This window comes from Moschus berezovskii, chromosome 27, assembly GCF_049115385.1.
Source record: "Moschus berezovskii isolate FMDL1 chromosome 27, NW_MosBer_1.0, whole genome shotgun sequence".
Taxonomy (NCBI): domain Eukaryota; kingdom Metazoa; phylum Chordata; class Mammalia; order Artiodactyla; family Moschidae; genus Moschus; species Moschus berezovskii.
This window is the reverse complement of record NC_142486.1, coordinates 7,050,625-7,074,057: the sequence shown is the minus strand read 5'-3', so window position 1 is coordinate 7,074,057 and position 23,433 is coordinate 7,050,625. Positions and strand designations below refer to the sequence as shown.

Sequence of the window (23,433 nt, the reverse complement as noted above, 5' to 3'; positions counted from 1 at the left end):
TGGCTGGTGGAACATGACAGCTCTGTCATCACACTCAGATTAATTGAGCTTAAAGCTACAGAAAACCAGAAAGCATGCTACTGAGTTACACAGGAGAGCTCTTCCCATCAAGGACCATGAGAAGCCGAGCTGTGGGTAGTGTCTGGGATGGGGATGTCCCCAGTGAGGAGCAGGGGCTCCAGGCCCCCTCTGTCAGGACCCAGTTAAACCTCAGTCCCTGGGCCACAGGAGGCATGCTGATGAAACTGGGCAGGGGGAAGTCGTTGGTACCCTCCCATTCTTCCATTGCAAATGACCCCAGCATTCACATCTTCCTCCCACTGCCTCTTGTGCCCACCATGGCTGCCATGGTTCCAGCCTCTTCCCCCTTCTCCAATCCCATAAGGACCTCTGGAAGGTCCCCTGATCCCAGCTTTACCCCTTCCAGACCAGTCTGCCTCACACAGCTGCCCACTTCCAATGCCCACCACCCACTTCTCCAGACACCCCCCACCCCCAGCTTAGCATCTCCCCAAGCTCACTCAGGGGGTGCTGTGTGCCCACTCTGCTGGACATCTGACCAAGCCCTGTCATGCCAGGGGACTCATTCTCAGCTTGCCCCACCGCCCTTGCTCCCTTCACTCATCACCCTGGTCCCCAGACTCCCCTCTGCTTCCAAGAGGCATGGTCCCTACAGCCACGCTTGCGCTCCATCCGTGCCCCTGCCCTGCCCCATCTTGCTCTGGCCACTGTGTGCTCCCAACCTTCCTCTTCCATCTGTCCTCTCCCACATGCACCGGCCAGCTCTCCACCTGCCCATACACCCTTCAGTCCACCAGCACTGAGACCTTGGGCACGTCCGTGTGCCTCGCGCTGTCATGGGAGGGTCCTATCCCTGGAGAGAGACCCCACAGCCTGAGGCCTCCTTCAAACAGAGGGTCTCGTCCACTGATCCGTGGCTCCTCCACCCGCTCAGGCTGGGTCGCCCCCGTCCTCAGGCCCCGGGCCAGTCATCCCGTCTGTGCTCCCCCACTGCAGCTGACTTCACACTGGGCGGCAGTCACTAGTCACTCCACTGCCTCCCTTGCTGGGTGGGCCCCCACTCGCCCTACGGCTGATGCCCCGGTCAGGATGAGGTGTCGGTCCAGCTCTACTGGACTATCCTGCAAGGACACAGCCAGGGGGCAGGAGGGAAGCATGGGCCCAGGGGCAGAGTTACCTCAGCGGCGGCTTTCTCCTCCTCTTCCCCCTTCCCGCCAGGCTCCCCCTGGAAAGAAAGTCACGCAGTCAGTGATGGGTGCCTAGCTTCTCCACCTGGGACCCCTGCACAGCCTGGCATGGGCTTGACTTTAGGGGCTTAATTCTGTTTCTAGGGAGGGAGGAGTGAGGTTGGAACTCAGGTTCCGGCCCTTCCAGGGACCAAGTCCCCTGCCCTTCCCCTCTGTTTCCCTGACTCTAAAATGGGGGCCAGGGACTTCCCCGGTTGGTCCAGTGGTTGAGAATCCACCTTCCAGTGCGGGGGACGTGGGTTCAGGTCCTGGTCAAGGAACTAAGATCTCACATGCCGCACTGCAGTTAGAGAACCTGTGCACTGCAACAAAGACCCAGCACAGCCAAAATAAATAAAATGTAAAAAATTAAAATTTAAATAAGTAAATAAAACGGGGCCAGTAATACCAGCCTCACAATAACACTTAGGAGGCCACTTACTCTTATATGACTTTACTTTTCCGTGCCTCAGTTTTTCTGTCTCCAAAATGGGGATAATAACTGCCTGCCTCACAGAGCTATTAGGAGGATTAAATAAATCACTTTCAATAACAAGCTTGGGGAAGGCCTCCCTTTGGAGGCTAACACTCCTGGGTTTAAATCTTGGCTCTACTTTGGTCTAGCTGTGTGACCCTGGGAAAGTTGCTAACCTCTCTGGGCCTCAGCTGACAGTTCTGGCAAAGAGGGAAAATAAAGCATCATCTTGTGGGGGCACTGTGAAGCTTAAACCCACTCTGGACGAAGAGGGCCTCCACATAGAAGACGCTCAGCAAAGAACCCCCTTCTCCCCCAGCCCCGTGCCTCTGACGTAAGACTTGGGCACGTGCCCACTTCCGTGGCCCTGGAGATAGAGGCTGAGTCTTGTGAATTCTTATTTTTAAGATGGGAAGTGAGTGGTCAGCAGTCTATTTCTATTCCTGGGAAGTTCAGAGAAAGCAAGGGACTCTGCAGGTCACACAGCACATTAACCCAGGGGACTGGGCTCCCCAGAAGAACCTCAGGACTCTCATCCTAGCCCTTCAACAGGCGGCTATTTCAGTCCATACTTCATGTGCCTGGGAGGGGGTCCCACTTCCCAAAGTCATCCCTTCCCAACTTGGGCAGCTGCCACTGCACCCAGGTTGCCCGGTTCTCTCCCTCTGCTCCGTCCTGACTGGGATGGATCTGGCGGTGCCCGGGGAGGCTGGGGGCCTGAGCTCAGCCAGGCTGCCTGGGGCAGACACCCACCCAGTTGGTACCCTGCACCTGCACCCGAGCCCAATGCCCTGGGGGTGGCCCCCACACGTGGCCCCACACTTACAGACAGCCCCGTGGCACCCCGCTCTCCAGCCAACCCCTGCAGAAAATCAGACAAAGCAAGTTAGGCTCTGCCCTTCACAGCCCCTTAGTCCTCGGCACGCCCTCTCCCTGCACTGAGCTCTGGAAATCTGAAAAACAGGACAGGAGGAGGGTGGGTAGGAGAGGAAATGGGGGGTGCCACAGCGGGGGCCCGTCTGCTCCTGGAGCCCCCACCACTGGCCAGTGGATGACAGTAGGCTTCCACTGAGTCCTCCATCTTCTCGTCTGTGAAATGGGCCAATGCCAAGTATGGTCATCACTTGGAGAAGGCATGTGTGTGCGTGCGTGCTCAGTCATGTCCAACTCTCTGCAACCTCATGGACTGTAGCCCCCCAGGCTCCCCTGTCTGTGGGAGTCTCGAGATAAGAACACTAGAGGGGGTTGCCATCACCTTCTCCAGGGTTCCAGCTCGAGTCTCCTGTGTCTCCTGCATTGGCAGGCAGATTCTTCACAGCCTGAGCCACTGGGGAAGCCCTTGGAGAAAGGGACCGGATGGCCATGCACACATGCCCCCAGCACTCAGAAAGGGCCCTCCGCGAATGAGTGACAGCAGTGGTGATCTCAGGCTTCCCTGGTGGCTCAGACGGTAAAGAATCCACCTGCCAATGCAGGAGACCTGGGTTCGATCCCTGGGTCGGGAAGATCTCCTGGTAAAGGGAATGGCAACCCACTCCAGAATTTTTGCCTGGGAAATCCCAGGGACAGAGGAGCCTGGAGGAGCTGGGCAGACTACAGTCCATGGGGTCGCAAAGAATCAGACACACTGAGTCACTAACACTACCCCTACTAGTGGTGAAGGCGAGGGTCCCCGCGTGGGCTCCCTGGCAGCACTGAGGCCCGGCCAGAAGGCTCCCTGGAGCCCCAGCCCTGCGCATCGAGCCGGCCTCCAGCACCCAGACCTGGCCGACTGGAGGCACCCCCACTCAGCCTCTCCAAAGTGGAACTCCTGGTCTCCCCCCGGCCCAGCCGTCCGGCCCCCACCCTGAGGTCTTTCTTTTCCGTGAAATGGCTCTGCGGCTCACAGCTGCTCCTGTATGCACCTCGCAGTTAACCTTCCCCTTCCAGTGCTCACCGAATTTATTCCATCAGCCAGACCTGTCAGGTCCACTTTCTAGATACGTCTGTTTCCTCTGCGCTGCCCCAGCCCCGTCCTGGGTCTCCCTGCTCCATTCCCCCGCCCCTGCCTTCCACTCCTCAAGCCACAGCCAGAGGGGCCATGGAAAGACGGAAATGGGGTCCTGGACGCTCCCTCCCTGACACTCGATAAGCCCCCCTTTCACTGTGACCCAGGTCTGTGCGTTGGCTCCGCAGAGACCGCCCTGCCCACTTCCCTCCCACCTCACCTCCCCTGACACGCGCCTTCACTCAGGACCCACCTGGTGTTTCCTGGCCCCAGGACCTTTGCACTTACACTTCCCTTCACCTGAAACACTCTTGGCATCTTTGCATGACTGCTCCTTTCTGGTTCCTTGGGTCTCAGTTGAAGCGTCACCTTCTCCTGTCTGTCACCCTGCTCCAGTCACCCCCTCCTGTCGCTGTAGGTCCCGCCCCTGTTACTCTCCATCACATCTGCCTCCCCCATCAGACTACCTGCTAGCAGAGGGCAGGGACCCCGAGAAAGCCGGAGACGGGGCTGGAGTGACCCCTGGGGCTGGAGGCCCTGCCAAGCCTCCCACTCTGCTCCCCTGCTGGGTGACTGGCAAATGACAGACCATCCCTGAGCCTCCGCATCCCCGTCACGGCTGGGATAACACGACAGGGACCCTGACAGGAGTTGGCACGTGGTAGGTGGGAGGAAGGGTTGGGGACACCATCATCTCTGACCTTGCCTGTCGCTGTGGGCTTGGGTCTCTGGAGGGGGTCCTACTGCCCCCAGCCCTTCTCACGAGAGCCTCTGTCAGCCTCACACCCCCTCCTGCCCTTTCGTCAGGGGTGAGCTGTCCAGCCTTGCAGTGGGAGCCCCGCTTCTCAGTGACCCCCATCCCCCCGCCCACCCAGGCCCGAGTTCCAGGGAACCTGAAGCCCTTGGTCTGGATGAGCTGCAGGAAGCTCTGTGCAGACACCCCCAAACAAAACCCTTCCTGCCTTGGTGTCCAAAGTCCCCCCCAAGTGACATCCCCCCAGACCCCTGGGGCCCTGCAGCACAAGGCACACCCCTGGCACTTTATTTCTCTTTCCCTCCCTGTAACAATCCACCAGGGAGGCCCCTTCTTAGCAGCCAAGGAGCCGGAGCCCAGAGAGGCTGTCTTTCTGCCCAAGGTCACACAGCTGAGAAGGCAAAGCAAGCTGGGGGTTGGGCTGCACCAGCAGGCTTCAGAGTGCCCCGCCACAGGCAATTCCCACTGAAGATTGGCCACGGCTGTGATCCTGGCCTAGCGCCACACACCGCCTGCATGATCTCGGGTTAGCTCATCTATGAAACGGGAACGATGCTAACTTCTCTGGGGCCCAGGTAGGGTGGGCAGCAAAGGGTTGTTGCTAAGAAAACCAGGACCCCATGCCTGCCTTCCCCTGGGGCCCACCTGGACTCAGGTGGGGACCAGCCAGGTGGGCTGGTTCCTTCCTGAGCAATTGTGCTGCTAAGAAGCCCGGCTCCTCCCTTTCTGGGGAGACAGTGCCCTCACCCTCACCAGAGATGGGCAAGACCTTACCTGGGATCCAGGCGCACCTGGGGGTCCAGGGGGGCCGTGTGGTCCAGGGGGCCCTGCCGGCAGAGTCACGGATGGTCACCTGGAGCCAGAGACGCCCCCTGCCCCCTCATCGGCTCTGGAGAGGGGCCCTCCCACCCCTGGGTCTGTGTCCTTGGGCAGTGCACAAAGGGGAGGTGAGTAAATGGTGAGGGAAGGGGCATGGGCTCCCCGGCCCCCTGCCCACCCCCAAAGCGGACAGCCCACTGCAAGCCCCTCTCCCTGCCTGCAGCTCCTACACCACAACCTGCCCCTGTTCCCACAGCCTCATCCATGGGGCCGGGGGGGCGCCCTGCAGCCCCTCCCCAGCTGGTCAGTCCTCGGGCAAATCTCCCTCGAGCTTGCCCCACCTCGGGACTTCAGACCTCACCTCCCTGAGGCCATCCTTCTTGCCTGGGTTACTGCAACTGCTGCCTACCATCCAGAGTGGTGGTCAGCCATCCACGCAGCACTGCCCCCCCTCCCCCCCCAAGTGACTTTTCAGACAGGTCCCTCGCAGCCTAGCCTCCTCCACCTTCATCGATCACACATCCTCCTGGAAAGTCCCTCTGGGTCCATGCCTTTGTGGTGGCTGTTCCTTCCTCCTGGAGTGTCCCCATCCCCTCCACATCCCAGCAAACTCCCACTAGTCTCAGGCTGAGCGTCACCTCCTCCAGGAAGACTTCCAGGCACCTACCCCTGCCTCTTCTTTAGGCACATCCCTGACAATGACCAGCTACTGCCTCTGGCCACTAGTGGTTTGAATGCCAGTCTCCCCCCTGGGCCAGGGAGCCCCCAGAGGATCAGGCCAGGACCGATGGGTGCAGTGCAGGGCGTGGTGTTCATGACTAAATGCCCCGAATATTTGGAAGAGTGAGGTCTCTGAGGCCCCTGGGCTGCTAGCCTGTACCAGAGTGCCCCCTGGCAAGCCTAGGGAGGACCTACAGGAAAGTGCACCCCTGGGTGGGGTGCCGGTCCAGACGTGGTCTAGCTAAAAGACAAACAGCCTCCCAGCGCCCTCCTCAACACTACCTTTTAAATGGGGCCAACCCTGGCCCAGCCGCGAGCCCAGCCTTGCTTTCCGGGACCCTACGGGAGGGAGGGTAACGCCCGCCTTCTCCACGAGAGCATAAGTACCGTAAGTACCGTGAGGACAGAAATCTTTTGTTTATCTAAGGATTCCAGGAACCCAGAACACTGGCCAGCTCGTAGGAGGTGCTCAGCGGCTATTTCCTGACTGCGTGAGACACTGAGCGGCTGGAATGAGCGCCCGGCCTGGAGCCGAAGCAAGAGGCGCCCCCACGCCCGCGGGCGCCCAGGGCCTCTGTGGCTCATTCACTCGGGGGCAGAGCCTGTCAGAGGAGACGGCCGCACACCGGGGCTCCGGCCCCACACACTCCCTCCTCCCCCAGTGAGGGTCCCATCCCCTCTCCCAGGACCCTGCTTTCTGCCTGAAGGCCCAGGGCCTCCGGTCTATCCCAGGCACCTGCCCCACCAGCTCCCTCGGTCTCCCCACCCTCCATCCCCTATGCATCCCCTGGATCTAGGCCTCTGGCACCCAGAGCACCCCTGCTCTGGCCTGGGGCTGCTTCATGTGGGTGTCAGGCCACCCAGAAACACTGTGTCCAGTCCCAGGGGAGCTGCCACCCACGAGCAGCAGGCGCCCCCCTCAAGCCACTGCTGGCTGGGGCAGATCCAGTGCCCTGCCAAGGCCATGAGCCCCCAACAGGCCCCTTCAAGACCCCCGGCCCAGGTGAAGGCCAGGAGTGGGTACCAGTGGAGACCAGCTGCTGCTGCTGCCCTCTGCACTCACCTGGGGGGCCAGGGGGACCCCGGGGCCCTGGGATGCCCGCCAACACTGTGTCCACGGCCGCGGAGGCCAGCTGCACGTCTCCATCTGCGGGAAGGGCAGAGTGGCCTGTGACCCACGGGGCAGGGCCGGCGGGGCTGGGGGGCCACAGCTGAGGTCCCCCAGAGCCAGGAAGAGCGGCCCCGACCCTGCTGGGCCTCACTGCAGCTACCGCTTCCTTGGCTCAGAGGAGATGCCTCGTGTGTAGTCACTCAGTCGTGTCCAACTCTTTGTGACCCCATGGACTGGGGCCCGCCAGGATCCTCTGTCCATGGGATTCTCCAGGCAAGAGTACTGGAGTGGGTTGCCATTTCCTTCTCCGGGTGATCTTCCCGACCCAGAGATTGAACCCGGGTCTCTTGCATTGCAGGCAGATTCTTTACTGTCAAGCCATCAATACGGAGGCCAAATCAGAGGGCAGGGGAAGCCCTGTGGGCTCTGTTTAAAGTACAAACATCTTCCTGAAAATTCCAGGCCCTCAGACTCCCGCTCTGCCTTGCTCACTTCCCCGCTGTCCAGGCCTGACTCTGTTCCAGGTTCCCCTCCACATGCCCATCCCGACACACCTGACTAGCTCACTCTTGTGGGGCCTCCTCCAGCAAGTCCTTCCTGACCACTTGTCTGAGCCACATGGCCCCGGGGCCGGGTGGGATCTGTCTTGTGGCTTGGGTCCCTCCAGGGTGAGCCCCATGTGACCTCAGACCCAGAAGCAGACAGCCAGGCTTGGAAACATCTGGGCTGGGGGTGGCTGCCTCTGCCTTTCCCTGCCTACCCCCATCACAGAAGCCTGGGCAGCCCTTCCATAGGCCTCATGGCTGGTGGGCCTCCTACAGCTGCTCAGTGCTGGCTAACCAGGTGCCTCCACCGGGACCCCCCCCCCCCGCCCCCGCCACACACACACACACACACACACACTCTTCCTAAACGTTCATATCTGCACCCTCCAGGCAGTCTGCCCTCTCTTGGGGACCCCGGGCCTGGGGAAGGAGGGTCCTGTCTGACGGGCGCTCCAAGCACTCGAGGCGGGCAGCGGCAGACGCAGGGCATCACGCCCAGGCGGGGGCCGGCTGAGCTCTCGTGGCCCAGGGATGCCGGGCAGTTGAACCCTTAGACCCCCATTCTCCTCCACCAAGGGGCACCACCGAGCCCACCACGAGAGAGACGGTTGGATCACCAGTGACTTCTTTGCTCTGGCCCCTGCACACGCGGAGGGCAGCCCAGGCACCCCGATCCCCTTGGCAATGAGTCCTTCCCTCGTGGCTGGGGGCTGGGGACCCCCGAGCAGCTCCGTCAGGATGTATTACCACTCTTGCTCTAGGGATGGGGAAACGGAGGCTCGGAGCTGGCCCCTTTGATTCAGGCGCAGGTCTAACGGCGGCGCTGCCCGGGGAGCGGGGCGGACAGGGAGGAGGGGCAAGGGGGGTGCGGAGCGGGAGGGGCTCGGGTTTCTCTGACGGCTGACCAAGAGGTCCCTGTGCCCCAAGGTGCCCAGGATGTCACCCACTCAGAATGCCAAGTCAATCTCATCACCTACTTCTTAAAACCTTTCGCGTTTCCCAGGGCCCTGCACTAAAGCCACGCCCTCCATGGGCCGCAGGCCCCACCCCCTCCCCGTCTCTGGGGCGCCCTCCCTGGACCCGCCCCCCACGCCCCCAAGCTCGGGCGGCGGGTTCTGTGTGTGCTCAGGGGCGCCCCCTTGTGCTAGACTGTGGCCCCTGCAGGCAGACTTGTTTTGCTCACTGCTGTATCCCGGAGGTTAAAACACACAGTCCCACACGTGGGAGGTGCTCCATCCATCAGCGCCTGTCCAGGGGCCTACAGTGAGGGGATATGCGAGGAGCACAGGGGTGACAGATGACCTTGGTGATGGTACTGTCACAGGGGGGGGCCCAAGGCCAGGCCAGAGAGCAGAGGGACATCGGGGGTCAGACCCCAGGGGCAGGAGCTGAGCACAGAGGTAGGGACAGGCCCCTGGGGCCAACAGTGGGGTTGGGGAGACCACTCCCGACCTAGGCTACCCCGTCCCCTCGCCTGGCAAAGCCGAAGCCCCACTCACGAACAGTCTGCTTCACGGGTCCTTCTGGGGAGGCGGACCCTCCAAATTCTGGCTCGCCCTCCCACCCCAGGCCTCAAGTGTGACACTCACTGTCGTCCGTCGGTGGCTGCAGGGAGTAGAGGACGCCTTGGGGGCCGTTTGGAGGGATGCCCGGGCTGCCTGCTGGGCCAGGGGGGCCGGGGGGCCCAGGGCGCCCCATCTCTCCAGGAAGCCCACGGGGCCCTGGCGGCCCCAAGAGGCCTGTGGTGGAAAAGAGGAGTCACAGGAGGGCCGGGCCTCGTGACTGACATTACAGAGATGAGAAATAGACCCGGGAGGGCAAGGTGGTGGCCACTAGTCCCAGAGCCTCCTTGGAGGGCTGTCCTGGGATGTAATGAAACGACTTCCCCTCCCCAGCCAGTGCAGAGGGGACCCGGGGCAGCCAGGCGGGAGGTCAGGGAGGTCAGGTCAGTGAAGTCAGCGGGTGCTGTGGCCAGATTCAGCCCTGGGATAGGGGCAGCGAGGGTGGCTGTCAGCCTGGCCCAGTCCTGTGCCTACCCCGATAGGGTCCAGGAGCAGCTGTGTGACCTCTCGGCATTGTTTACATGGCGGTGCACAACCTCCAGCTCCCAGCAGCCCCACCCCCACAGCTGGAGCCTTCTCTTCCATAGTCCCAGGTGAGACCAGGCCCCAAAGTGCTTGGAAGGAGGCTGCCCTGGGAGGTGGTGGTGGGATGGAGGGAATCTGGAGCCCTGCTAGATGGCAGTCATCAGCCCCACCAAGAAAGAGGCTGTCTGGGATCCCTCACCTGCTCGGACAGGGGAGGTACCCCAACCCCCTTCCCCCACTGGATGAAGTCACGTTGGGGTATGTGTGTGGGTGGGTGTCCTTACCAGGAGGCCCCGCTGGGCCCTTTTCTCCTGCCTGACCCCGGTCACCTTTGGAGCCTGGGGGACCCGCAGGCCCTGGTGGTCCTGTCTGTCCAGGGGGCCCTGGGGATAGAATGAAATGACGCCTGAGAACATTGTGGGCTGAGCTGCCTCCATTGGCTCCATGCTAGATGACCTTGCTGTCTGGTCAGACCTGCCCCCTCACCTGCCATGGGCAAAGGGACCACATCATTCATCACAGTATACAAACCAGTTTTGCTCCTGTTCACTTCTATGATCTCAAGAGCTACTTGTGTTCCCATTTGACAGGTGGGGTAAACTGAGGCTCAGAAAGAAGTGGTCCCTTGCAGCACCAGGCTATAAATGAGTAAGAACCCTCTCTCCATGTCCTGCTGTCTCTTTGCTCAGGCTCGGGGACTGGGATTCAGGCAAAGATTGTCCCAGTAAGACCTCCTTAGAGACCCCAGGAAGCCCTGAAGGCGTCACCTGCCCTCTGGGGATCTCCGGGTCCCAAGGGTGGGCAAGAGTAGATGGAGAGGCAGGAGGCCCACTGTGTGGCCTGCAGACAGCCCCTTCTCCCTAGGGAAGGCCTAGGCCTGGGGAGGATGCTCAAAAAATGCTTCCTGAACAGATGGAGGGTTCTTTGGGGACCCCCCTGGGGCTGCCAGTTTCCAGAGATTCTCTCTTGGTCTCTGGGATTCCAGGATGCACCCAGGTGTAACCATTTGTAGGGTTTGTGCGCTACCTGGTGGCCATATTGGGAATGACATGCCCCCATAAGAAGAAAATTGCCTTGGGAGAACAGAAGCCCCTCCCAGCTTCCTCCCTCCCCTCCAGGGGGCCCTAGGGCCTGGGTCCTTCAGAACAGGAGAACCACCCCCCCTCACTGCCCCCTGACCTCTGCTCCCTCTTCAGTCCCAGAAGAAGGATTTGAAGAAGACAGGCCTTCTGGGAGTGAGACTTTGGGGAAACTGGCTAGAGAGGTGGGCTGGGGACCCGGGGCAAGCCGGAGCTCACCCTCCACACAGTCACCAGGCCCTTCAGAAGCCTGCAGAGTATCTGCTGCTTCCCTGGCCTCGGGACTGGCCACTGGCGGTCAGTTCTCCCATTGCTGGGGGTCTGCAGGCAGGGAGGGGTCAGAGTTGAGTCTGGGCAGGATTGCTAAGAAACTGGGGGCTCAACTGGGGGACAGCAGGAGGAAGGGCATCCCCTGCAAAGGGCTCCGGTGGGGCTGTTAATTATTGAGTCAAAACGGCACTGGATTGCTGGGTGACCCCAGGGGTCACTTCTCTGAGCCTCAGCTCTCTCCTGTAACCTGAGCTTTACGAGCTCACTGGAATGATTAGCCATGATATCTGTACAGACTAGAGTGACATAAAAATACTGAATAACTGGCACAGCACAGATCCTGACCAGTCAGACAAGACCTCAGCCTTAAACCCTGGAGTTCAGCCACACAGACGGTGGCAGCTACACTCCGCTCAGGGTAAAGTCACAGCACAGTGCTGGGCATGAGGCGGGCATTCAACAATCCTGACTATAGTATTACAGTTACTATTACTTTTCTGCAGTCCCAGAGAGCAGAGCCCAGTGCCGTGGAGAGAGACTGCAGAGAGAAATTTACCCCTGACTTCAAAATGTGGTGGGAAGAGTGAAAGCAACAGACCAGTGGGTGTCCTCCAACTCTGGTCAGAGAATTCAGAGAGGATCCCCCAGAAGGTTGGGGGGAGTCAGTAAGCTCCCCACTCCTGGTGGCATGCAGGCAAAGGCTGCTGTAAAGTCGAGCCAGTCAAGGATGGAGCTGGGCTGGGGGCCTACATGTAGAGGCTAAACGGCAGCAGGGCAGCCAGTAAAGACAGTAGCTGGACTGCAAGACTGCAGGGAATAGTGAGGACTGTGGCAAACTGCAGACTTCGAATGAGACCTGCAGGGGCGGCCATGACTGAGCTGCAGCCAACTGTTTCTTTTCTTTTTCCAATATGCTTTTGGCCATATCACACGGCACGTGGGATCTTAGGGACTGAACCTCACCCCTTGCACTGGAAACACCAGGGAAGTCCCAGCCAATTGTTTCTATAAGGGAATGCCAACCCCAATGGCCAGCTCTTCCATTTTTCTAAGAGAAATGAGAAATCCTGACTCTTATGTGAAATCCCCCAGGTTTTAAATGTTAGCTCAGTTTTCCAAAATGCCCTTTTTGGGTGTGTATGACCTACTGGTGGAGGCCCTGGGAGGCCTCCCCCCTGGCAAGCCCCCGCCCCCTGCAGGCCTCACTCACCAGCTGGGCCTGTGGGCCTTCTCCTCTGGGGCCCAGGGTGGGCAAGCGGGATGGCGTCAGGGAGGAGACCCTCGTTCCAGGGCGGTGGGGTGTTCTGGGGCGTCGGCAGGTCATTGTCTGGGCCCGAGGGCCGCTCCGCTGCTTCCAGAAGAAGAACCTGGGCCGGAGGAGGGCAGAGAGTCAGGCCCGGGGCACGGGTGAACAGGGATGTGAGCCCCAGGGGACTGGCAGTCGCCCGCTGCTTGTGGGACCACCGACCCCCACTGGAATGTTCTCCCACCCCGCCCCCATCCCTTCCCATCTCAGGAAGCCCTCCGACCCTTGGGCTCAGGCAGGGCCCCTGCGGACATGTTCAGAGTCACCATACTTTTCTCCTAGAGTGGCCGTCACCGGGATTAGACTGTGCTTGTCTGAATAATGACCACGGTCACCCCCACTTCACTGGTTCTTCCCAAGAGAGGGACCGGTCAGGCTTGTCCCCAACACTGTCTGGCTCAGGGCACAGTGTGGTCAGGGAATGTTTGTGGCTGGATGGATGGGTGTGAGGTGGGAGAGATGGACAGAGGGAAAGAAGGAAAAGAAAAGGGAAGGGAAGGAAAGAAGAGGAGAAAAGAGAGGAAAAGAAAAAGGAGAAAGAAAGAATAAATGGGCCCAGCTCGGTGCCTGAGTTTAGCAGGAGCTCCTTTTAAAACCCAAAAGGACACAGAACCTCAGTAGGGAGACTCTTCCTAATTCACGGCACCTGGGAGCCAGGAGGGCTTCCCGGGTAGCTCAGCTGGTAAAGAATCTGCCTGCAGTGCAGGAGACCCCAGTTTGATTCTTGGATCGGGAAGATCCCCTAGAGAAGGGATAGGCTGCCCACTCCAGTATTCCTGGGCTTCCCTGATAGCTCAGATGGTAAAGAATACGCCTGTAATGCAGGAACCACAGGAGACGTGGGTTCGATCCCTGGGTCGGGAAGATCCCAGGGCATGGCAACCGACTCCAGCATTCTTGCCTGGAGAGTCCCATGGACAGAGGAGCCTGGCGGGCTACAGTCCACGGGGTCACAAAGAGGCAGACACGACTGAGTGACTAACACTTTCATTGATCAAAATTGTACTTGGGGCTTCCCAGGTGGCACAGTGGTAAAGAATCTGCCTGCCAATGCAGGAGAGGTGAGTTCGATATCTGGATTGGGAAGATTCCCTGGAGAAAGAAATATCAACCCACTCCAGTCTTCTTTCCTAAAGAATTCCATGGACACAGGAACCTGGTGGGCTCCAGTCCATGAGGTCACAAAGAGCTGGACAGGACCGAAGCCACTTGGCGCATGGCACAGCACAGGGAGCCAGGAGGTCCGGCTGTTCCCAAAGAGGCCAGCAGGGGGCGCCGCACACCGGGATCTGCACAGGGCAGGCGGGCAGGTGCTAATCCAGAAAGGGGAGCACTGGGGTTCCCCCGCCATATCAGATGGAGCCCGGCTTCCCGTCCCGATCTGCCAGACAGGAAGGAAGAAGTCCAGCGTCTCACGATCCCCCCCGCCCCTTCCCCGGCTCTTAGAAACCCGAACTCCACATCCGGCTATATTCTCAGACTCTGCGCATGAGATGAAAGCGTTCCGAGGATATGGGGCTGAGGGTGGGCCTGTCTGGGGGCCGCTGGGAGCGGAACCCCTGGCGTCTGATTCTGCAGATGTTGCTGCCTGAAGGCGTCCAAGCTCCAGCCCCGGCTTATACCCCACCCGACCCTACCCTGCGCCCACCCCAACCACCAGAGTCCTGATGCACCTTAATTCCTGGAGGACCCGATCCCGGACCTCTCCCAGGGCCCTTCAGCCTGCCTGTGGCCCTTGCTAACCCGCCTGCCTAGAGTCCACTGCCCCCACAAACCTCCACCTGCCCCCGTCCCCTCCTGCAGCCCCCCACAACGGCTGTGGGTGAGGACCTCATGCAGGTAAACCCGGCCGAGCTCCCCACAAAAAACCACCAGAGACCCCATACAGTGCGTACACAGGTGACCACCTCGGCCTCCCCTGGCCTCCCCTGCATCTCCTCCACCGGCTCTGCTCCAGCCACCCTGAACACACCCAGCCGCTCAGGTCGAGACCTCCCCACCCCTCCCAGCCGGGGCTCCAGCAGCGCCCTCCACCAGTGCTGTCCCCGCCCCCCAGCCCCTGGAAGATTCTGAGACTCTAGAGAGCTGTCCCCTCCTCCCTGAGTCTGTCTGACCCTCTGGGCAGAAGGGGTGTCCCCTCAGCCCCTGTACAATCACTCTGGGGCAACGCCACCAGCCCTCCCTTTGGGTGTCAGGACCACCTGGAGAGGGGCGCCCTCCTGGCTGGCTGTCCCCAGGCCCCTGTACACGTGAAGTACCATGTGATGGGGAGGAGGCTCAGGCCCTGCCACCAGCCAGGCTGGTTTGAATTCCGGCTCTCCCACTAGATAGCCATGATATGCAAGCATCGTGACCTTTGTGGGCCTCAGTTTTCCCATCAGCAAAATGAGGGTGATAACGCTGACCCTGCAGGGCCACAGAAGATCAGGGGCACACAGCACGTGGGCACCCAGTTACTCCTGCTGATGCTGGGGTGGTGTGCGGGGGGAGTCACGGGAGCAAATGGCTGCCTTCACAGTGCCCAGGCCTGGGCTGGGCTGTGGTTTCCTGGTGCACAGAAAGGGTCCTTCTGAGCGCCTCCTCCCACCAGCTCTGCAGTGTCCCCGGGGCCTGGGTGACAAGGTTTCCCAGGACCCTTGGGAGCAAAGTGGCACCCCAGATCTCAGGTCCCCATCTGTATTGGGTGGGTGGGCTCCTGCTCCGTGAGGCTCTGGCAACCCCCAGGGCCCCTGTCTCTCAGCCTCTCCCCTTCCTGGTCCTTACACGGGCTCATGAAACAGGAAGGGCCACTGCAGTCACGTCAGAGGCAAGGTGGAAAGACAGGCTCAGAGACCGCACGGGACTTGCCCAAGGTCACCCAGCAAGTCGGCGGTGGGGCCAGGGCCCCGTGTGGCGCCTCGTCCACTTCTCCACAGCTGGGCTGCAGCCCCGGCCTCAGTGGAGCTTCACGGAGGCCCTGAGAAGGGGAGTGGCGGGCTCAGACCGCGCAGCAGCTTGGGGGTGGAACTCCTCGCGGAGGGGAGGGTTACAGTTCCTGCCCCAGCCACCGAGGGGACGTCCACTGGGAAGCTGACTGGCCACGGCCAAGGGGTGGAGCTGGGGAGACAGGGCAAGGAGACGTGGCTGTCGGTGTGTGGGATGGGGGCCCCGGGGCCATGGGCAAGAGGCGGGGGCTGGGAACTGTCAGGACCTGGTGGCCAGGACTTGGGGGCAGGACGTGAAGGCAGGGGTGGCCCTGTCTCTAGCCTGGCTTGGGGGATGGTAGGATTGCCACCATTCAAACAGCGGCACAAGAGAGGCCAGGTCTGGGGGTGAAGGTCACCGGTCGGGGGGATGAGCTGAGATACAGCATCTTGGTGGGGGTGGGGAGGACTTCTCCAGGTGAACATATGTAACAGGGGGGCGCCAGGAGCAGGGGGAGGGTGGCTTGGAGGGATCAGCGTGGGGGCACCTGGACTGGGCTCCTGGGCTCCTTCCGTGGTAGGGCTCCCGAGTCCCCCGAAGGGACCCTCACCTACAACCTCGCCCCGGCACAAAAAACCAAGCTCACTCCTCCCTGGGGCACCTCCCTCACAGACACCAAGGCCCACAGAGCCCATGGACCCAGGCAGAGGAGCCATGGGCACCATCAAGTTAGAAGCAGCCCAGAGTTCAAGCGCCCATGGGCTGGCCATGGCCAACCTCCTGGAGAAACTGACCCATTTCTGCTGGGCTGAGCTCACTGGGGTAGGCAGCAGTGGGCAGCGTGGGGACTCAGCTGAGAAAACCAGACTTCAGCCAGCCTTCCATCTCAGGGGCTCTGATGACGTCATTGTGGCCTGGCTGATTGGCCAGGACACCACCCTCCTGCACCAGAGACCAGTCCTCACCCAGGGAAATCCCCTCGGGCTCCCTCCCACTCGGGCTGGTCCTTGGAGTCAGACTGTAAACTGAGGAGGAGAAGAGGAAGCGAGGCAGGAAACTTTTTTTCTGCTGGCTCTCTACCCCACGATCCCCCAACAGCCGTTCTAGCCTATCCTAGGAAGCGGGTGAGAGGAATCTAGATCAGCTCCTAGGTTTGGATCCTTAGGCAACTTGGGCACTGCAGGGAGTGAAGATGGAGCAGTCCTTTGTGGTTGCCTGGCCTCCAACCACCTCCTCTTCCTTGGCTCTAGAACCCTTACTGTGGGCCAGTGAGTATGCCCCAGAGAAGGAATCATCACTGGCCAATTACTCATTTTCCCAGCTCCCCTGTACCTAGGAGGTGGGCATATAGCCTAGTGTTGGCCAATGAGACATAATGAATTTCTTGAGATGCTTTGCTTCACCCTCTACTTCCTGCCTTTGAACAATGTATAAGGATGTGAGGCTTTGAGCTGCAGCAGCCACTTTGTAACCATGAGGCACTGACCATGAGGCACTCTGGTGACTCAAATGGTAAAGAGTCTGTCTGCAGTGCAGGAGACCAGGGTTCAATCCCTGGATCAGGAAGATCCCCTGGAGAAGGGCATGGCAACCTACTCCAGTATTCTTGCCTGGAGAATTCCATGGACAGAGGAGCCTGGCAGGCTATAGTTCTTGGGGTCGCAAAGAGTTGGACACGACTGAGTGACTAACGCTTTAGCACTGACTGACATGAGGACAAAAGCCAATTCACTAAGAAGGTGGAGAGGAAGGCTATGGAGGGAGTCTGGTTTCTTGAGTCACCAAGCCAATCCCAAGACCACTAAGTCTGGACTTCCTATTGAACTAACAATAAATGCTAAGAAATAAGCTGCCAATGGCTGGGTTCGCATTGCTTGCCACTGAATGCATCCCTCTTGATATGTCAAAACAGGCTTCTCGTCTTGAGGAAGCAGAAGTCAAAGTTTCCAGGCCTTGGACTTACTGCTAGCTGCTCAGGTTCTGACTCCCCATTGGGGATCTGCCTGCCCGCTTCTGCCTTCACCCACCTGACCCCAGCCCCTGACCCCAGCTCCGTGCTCTCTCTGACCCCTGTGGGCTCTCCTGACCTCACCCACCCCTGAGGCTGCGGGGCTGGCCTGGCTGCTAGCTTAGCCTGTGTCCCCCACCTTCTCCAGGCTGCTGTCTCTCAGGGCCCTCTGATGGGGAGGGTGAAGCTCCCAGGGGCCCTGCTTCTCCAGGGTACACTTGGGCACAAAGCAGGCAGGTGGGCAGCTGGAAGGTGACCCAGAGAGGACACAGGGACTGAGACAGGTGTCTCCCACTGCCGTTGGGAAATCCAGAAGGGACCTTGCGACTGCCACCTCTCTGGACACCTGTCTCAAGCTACCTCATCTGCTCCCCACCCAAGAGTCACCTGAGGTCATCTCTGTGTATGAGCCAGGGAGGGGCCGGGAAGTGACCCCTTCCATTTCCACCTTACAGGGCAGCAGGCTGAGGTCCAGAGCTGAGAAAGGCCCTGTTATCACTGGGTTATTACTGGGACAGCCTGACCCCCACAGAGTCTGTGAAGGAGACCCCCTGAGGTCTGCGGAGGAGTCACGACCCTCACCCTCAGGGCCAGAGAGTAAGCTCCCCCTCCAGCCTGCCTGGGGTGCAGCGTCCCCAGGCAGAGGGCGGCGCAGGGTGGGGACACCAGGGCAGGACTTGCTCATGGCGGGAGGGCATGGCTGAGGGCCAGGGATGCGGGGACAGCGGGCATGGTGCCGGTCCTCAGAGCTGTGACTTGTAACACTCCGAGGTGCTGGGCCGGGGCCAGGCCAGGCCGTCAGCTGACGCTCTGCCAAACCACGCGGAGGTTTCAGGTGCCTGGAAAATGTCCATCAGGCCAGCGAGCCTGGGGAGCCCGCCCTTGCTAGAGTCTCGGGTACCACAAGTTCCTTCCAGCATCTTCCCCAGCAACTCTCGTCCCTTCCAGGGCGGCCCCAGCCCCAGCTCAGCTCATGTGGCAGCATCCGCCCCCTGAAGCCTTCCGCCCCCGACCCCGCAGAGCCGTGACCCAGGGAGGGCACGGGGTCTCCACCCCCAGCCTGTGCCCAGGCACCTGGGCTGCTGGGGGGACCCTCCTGCCTGCAGGAACAAGGGAGCCATTCAGGCTTCTGCTATGGGGCTTCTCCCATGTCCCCGTGCCTCCATCAGGAAGACGCCACAGCGACACTGCATAACTGATAACAGAACCTCACACCTGTCCAGCACAGGTTCCCCTACCGTGTCACCCGAGGCCCCAAGTGGTCCTGCGAGGCTGGCACCTCCGCTCACTCCACAGAGGAGGAGGTGGGGCTTGGTGAGTCCCCCAGCCGGGGGGTGGTGGTCCCACACGTGCCTGCCTCCAGCTGCCAGTCGCCGCAGCCCCCCTCGCACCGGGCGGGTGTCCCCACGGTCAGGCGTTAAGGCAGAAGGCACAGCTGAAGGGTGACACAGCGCTGGCCGGGGCTGCGTGTGTCTGTCTCTGTAAATTCATGTGTGTTTACATGTGTGTCTCTGTGTATTCATGTGTATGTCTCTGTGTGGCTATATATGCGTGCCTCTGTATTCATGCATGTTTATGCGTCTGTGCATGTGTTCACGTGTGTTCATGTGTGTTCATGTGTGTGTCTCTGTGTTCATGTGTGTGGCTATGTGTGTCTGTGTGTTTGTGTATGTCTGTCTATGTGTGTGTCTATATGTGTGACTACGTGTATCTGTATATTTGTGTATGTCTGTCTACGTGTGCCTGTGTGTGTGGCTATGTGTGCGTGCCCCTGTATTCATGTGTGTTTATATGTGTCTATGCATGTGTTCACATGTGTGTTCATGTGTGTGTATGTGTCTGTGTTCATGTGTGTGTCTACATGTGTGTCTGTGTGTTTGTGTATGTCTGTCTATGTGTGTCTGTGTGTGTGTCTATATGTGTGGCTATGTGTGTCTGTGTGTTTGTGTATGTCTGTCTATGTGTGTCTGTGTGTGTGGTTATGTGCGCGTGCCCCTATATTCATGTTTGTTTATATGTGTCTATGCATGTGTTCACATGTGTGTTCATGTGTGTGTCTGTCTGTCTGTGTGTTCGTGTGTGTGTCTGTGTCTGTGTGTGTGTGTCTACAGAGAGGTCCTGCCTGTCAGGCTCCGCTGGGCTGGGGTCCAGCCTCTGGGTCTGCTCCGTGTTCTCGCGGTGGGGGTCTCGCAGCCCACCTCGGCGCTCTGTCCTTACTCCGGCCTCCCTGCCAGCGGTTGAGCTCACAGCGCCCTCCCGGGCAGCGCCCGGCCCTGGCTGTTGCGGTCTGCCCTTGAGAGAGCGCTGCCTCAGCTCGGGTCAGCCCAGCCTCCCCGTGCTGGCCCTGCGCTGGGCCAGGAGCCCCCGGCAGTCCCGCTGCCCCCAGAGGCTCCTTGGAAGTTGGAGGTACAGCAGCCTCAGCCCCCAAGCCTGTCTCCCCCAGACCAATCACCCCGCGCCCGCTTTCCAGGTGGAGGAGGTGGGGCTTGTCTGCAGGGCCCATAGTGACAGGGAGCACGTCCCAGCAAGGGCCAGGCCGGCCCCGAGCCGGGCTCTGAGCTGTCTCCCGGGCACCAGGCGGGACAGAGCCCCAGGTGTCCCCACGGGGCACCTTCCCTGACACACCTGCACCTCACACATCCTCCCCTTCTCTGAGTGCCACTCCCAGATAAATGACCTGGCTTTATTGAGCCCCTCTGTCTCTGGGGTGAGCTGCTCCACCCCTCTGCCCCCGATGTAGATGGGGAGAAAGCTCACAGGTGCCAGGTAGCTCCTCCTCCATCAACTCCTGAGACCAGCCCCATGCAAGACCAGGAAGGAGGAGCCAGAGTAGGGGCCAGCAGCCCTGGGGGGACAGCGACTTCCCTCCTCTTTCCACCGAGGGGTCAGCATCTGGGCTTCCGGTCTCCTAGCCACCGAGGCCTACACCCAGACCAGCCTGCTACCTGGGACCCTTGAGTTTCTTACTTGTCCCTCTCCCCTCTCCACCCCAGGAGGCTGGCCCAGCCTAGAGAGAGTTACCCAGAGCCACTGAGGCCCCAGATAGCACCCAGCCCCAGGGACCAGGCTGCTCAGGCCTGCTGGGCTCCCTGGGGCTGACGCCAGCTCCTCCCTCTCCAACTCCCTAGGCCCAGGATCCCCAGACCATCTGACCTTGGCCTCCAGCGTGGTCAGCCGCTCGCTCATGTCGCTGAGCCGGGTACAGTTCATGCATTCTGAAAGAGAAGAGGTGACAGTGGAGTGGATCCTGGGGAGAGAGCAGCCCGGCCAGGCAGGATAGCCTCTGCTCAGGCAGGCAGGGAAATCTCTGAGGTGCTGCCTGGAAAAAGTCTACGCATCCTTCAAAGCCTTATCTTTAGTGCCACCTCCTCCAGGCAGCCTGCCTGACCTCCGAGCCTCCTTTCTGGGCATCCACAGCACAGAGTAACCCGAATCGTCTGAGCCAGCACCTGGGATGCCTCATCAGCCTGCAGTGTCATATGCCCAGGGTCTTTGTTTATTTTGTTTGTTCATGAATTTCAGTGCCTGGCACAGAGTAGTGGCTCAAAAAATATCTGAGGACTTCCCTGGTGGTGCAGTGGATGGGAATACCTTGCCAGTGCAGGGGACCTGGTTCGATCCCTGGTCTGAGAGGATTCCACATGCCGCAAACAACTAAGCCTGTACGCCACAACTACTGAAGCCTGCAAGCCCTAAGGCCCTCAAGCTGTAACGAGTGAGCTCCTGTGCCGAAACTACTGAAGCCCGCGTCCCAGGGCCTGCAAGTCACAACTACTGAGCCTGCATGCTGCAACTACTGAAGCCCATGTGCCTAGAACCTGTGCTCCAGAACAAGAGAAGCCACCGCAATGAGAAGCCCATGCGCCGCAACTAGAGTAGACCCTGCTTGCCACAACTAGAGAAAAGCCCGTGCAGGAACAAAAACCCAACACAGCCAAAGATAAATAAAAAATAAATATAGCAGTGTGTACACGTCAAAAAAAAATTTTTTTTTAATAAACTCCACCATTAAAAAAAAAAAATCTGATAGTTAATGAACGGGTAGTAAATGAGACACACTCCCTGACTTTGGGAGCTACAGTCCAAGGAAGGGGACAGGGAAAAAGACACAGGCTGGTAAGGGCTATAAGACCAGAACGTGTAGAAGAGCAACAGGAAAGTGACAGTGAGTCACTCAGTCGTGTCCGACTCTTTGAGACCCCGTGGAATTCTCCAGGCCAGAATACTGGAGTGGGTAGCCCTTCCCTTCTCCAAGGGATCTTCCGAACGCAAGGATCGAACCCAGGTCTCCCACATTGCAGGCGGATTCTTAAACAGCTGAGCCACAAGGGAAGCCCAAGAATCCTGGAGTGGGTAGCCTATCTGGGGTTGCCAAAGCCCATCTGGACTGGGGGTAGTCCAGGTGGGCTTCCTAGAGGCAGTGGCATCGAAGGTGAGGACTGAGGGATGCACGGTGATTGGTCAGATTCCATAGAAGGAAGAATTAGTGCCGACGCCAGAGGGGAAAAGAGCCAGGGAGGGTCTTCCAGCAGCCTAGCAGGCCGGAGCACACCTGGGGACCACCAAGGCTGGAGCAGGAGGCCTGCGGGGAGGAGCCCGTCAGTGTCCTGAAACCAATGGGCAGCTGTTGGAGGGGATGAAAGCCGAGGTCAGATTTTCATTTTTAAAAGCTCACCCTGGCAGCAGAGTGTACCGTGGGAGGCTGTGGGAGGGCCCCGGAGCCGGAAGGCCAATTAGGAGACCAGTAATAGTTAACCTCCCAGGCACATATCTCCCTGGGCTGTAATCATCTATTTATGTCTGTCTCCCCCAGAGACCCGGAGCTCTTTAATGAGGAAATAGATGGTTCAAAGCTGTTCCTAAGAGCTTTTATTGCTCTGGAAGTCAAGAGATGCTCAGATTCCTCCCTCAGTTCAAAGCCTGACCTCACAGGCACCCCATTCTGGTCAAGCAGACACACGAGAGGTATTAGGGTAACTCGGAACCTCCCATTTGGTGTTCAGAGGCCTCTTGGCTGCAGCGAGGCCCCCATGCTCACCAGCGGGGTCCCCGTCCCCCATCATCAGCTTTGTCTGTCTTTGGAGAAGTCCTGTATCTTTGTCACTGAACGCAAACCACCTTGGAAACGTCCCTGTTTTAAAATAATGACTGTCCTGTGAGAGATGCAACGAGACTCCCAGAATCTTAGGACCTTGGGAACAGGTGGTTCAGGCTGTGTCTTCCCCAGGGGTGCTCAGCCTTGGGGCCACGGGGGCTAACAGCCCCTTACTTTCTGCTCACCAGCCCCACTCGGGCTTCTGAGGGCTGGCAGGGCCCCCCCCAATCCTCATTTCCATTCCCATCCATCCTGGGCTGTGCCCAGTCCGTGGTTTATAAGCCTTTTTTTTTAGAAACAGAACTCTTTTTCTTCCCCCAATAAAACCTTGTCAGTAACCCCGATACATAAAAGAGATTAAAGACGGAGGTATAAACACTGAAACTTTAAAACAACTAGAAGAATGTATACAGTTGTCTGACTCGGGACGGGGCAGGACTTCACAAAGGACCAGCAGGAAAGGAGGTGGTTTTCTGGTTAAACGTGGGGGACTGAACACACATGTTTTCCTCCAACTCCTCCCAGCAAAAGGGATGGTAAAGAAAGAAAAAGGTACAAAGCACAGAGCACAGACACGGGCAGAGGGGACTTCTCAGGGATCAGTCACTAGGGAAAGGCAGAGAGGGGCCAAGTCCCAGGCTGGCAGACACAGGAGGGCTTGGAGAACAGGGAGGGCTGGTGGTCCTCTCTGGGCTCCGGGGTCCGCCCCAGGGGAAAGGCCCACAGGCAGTGAAATTTGGGGAGGCCCCCTGAACAATTTGGCGGGGCGGAGGGCGGCTCTCTGGAGTGGCTCTGCGGGTAAAGAATCCACCCGCAGTGCCGGAGATGCAAGAAACGCAGGTTCGACCCCGAGGTTGGGAAGATGCCCTGGAGGCGGAAGCGGCAACTCACTATAGTATTCTTGCCTGAAAAATCCCATGGACAGGGGAGCCTGGCGAGCTAGAATCCAAAGGGTCGCAAGGAGGCGGACACGACTGAGCACGCACACGTACCCTGTACAACGGCCAGGTGCCCAAAGGCCCCCAG

At 59.5% G+C, this 23,433-nt stretch overlaps 1 protein-coding gene across 1 annotated transcript in view; it reads right to left on the bottom strand.

Annotated features, from left to right (window-relative positions):
• COL26A1 (collagen type XXVI alpha 1 chain) overlaps positions 1–23,433 on the bottom strand; it is a 164,178-nt gene that overhangs the window by 2,958 nt on the left and 137,787 nt on the right. The window contains exons 4-11 of the mRNA XM_055408941.2: positions 20,466–20,527; positions 12,305–12,461; positions 10,030–10,128; positions 9,248–9,397; positions 7,066–7,149; positions 5,238–5,290; positions 2,549–2,584; positions 1,199–1,246 (exon numbers count right to left, since the gene is read on the bottom strand). Coding sequence (XP_055264916.2) covers positions 1,199–1,246; positions 2,549–2,584; positions 5,238–5,290; positions 7,066–7,149; positions 9,248–9,397; positions 10,030–10,128; positions 12,305–12,461; positions 20,466–20,527 — 689 coding nt within the window. The remainder of the gene's footprint in view (positions 1–1,198; positions 1,247–2,548; positions 2,585–5,237; positions 5,291–7,065; positions 7,150–9,247; positions 9,398–10,029; positions 10,129–12,304; positions 12,462–20,465; positions 20,528–23,433) is intronic.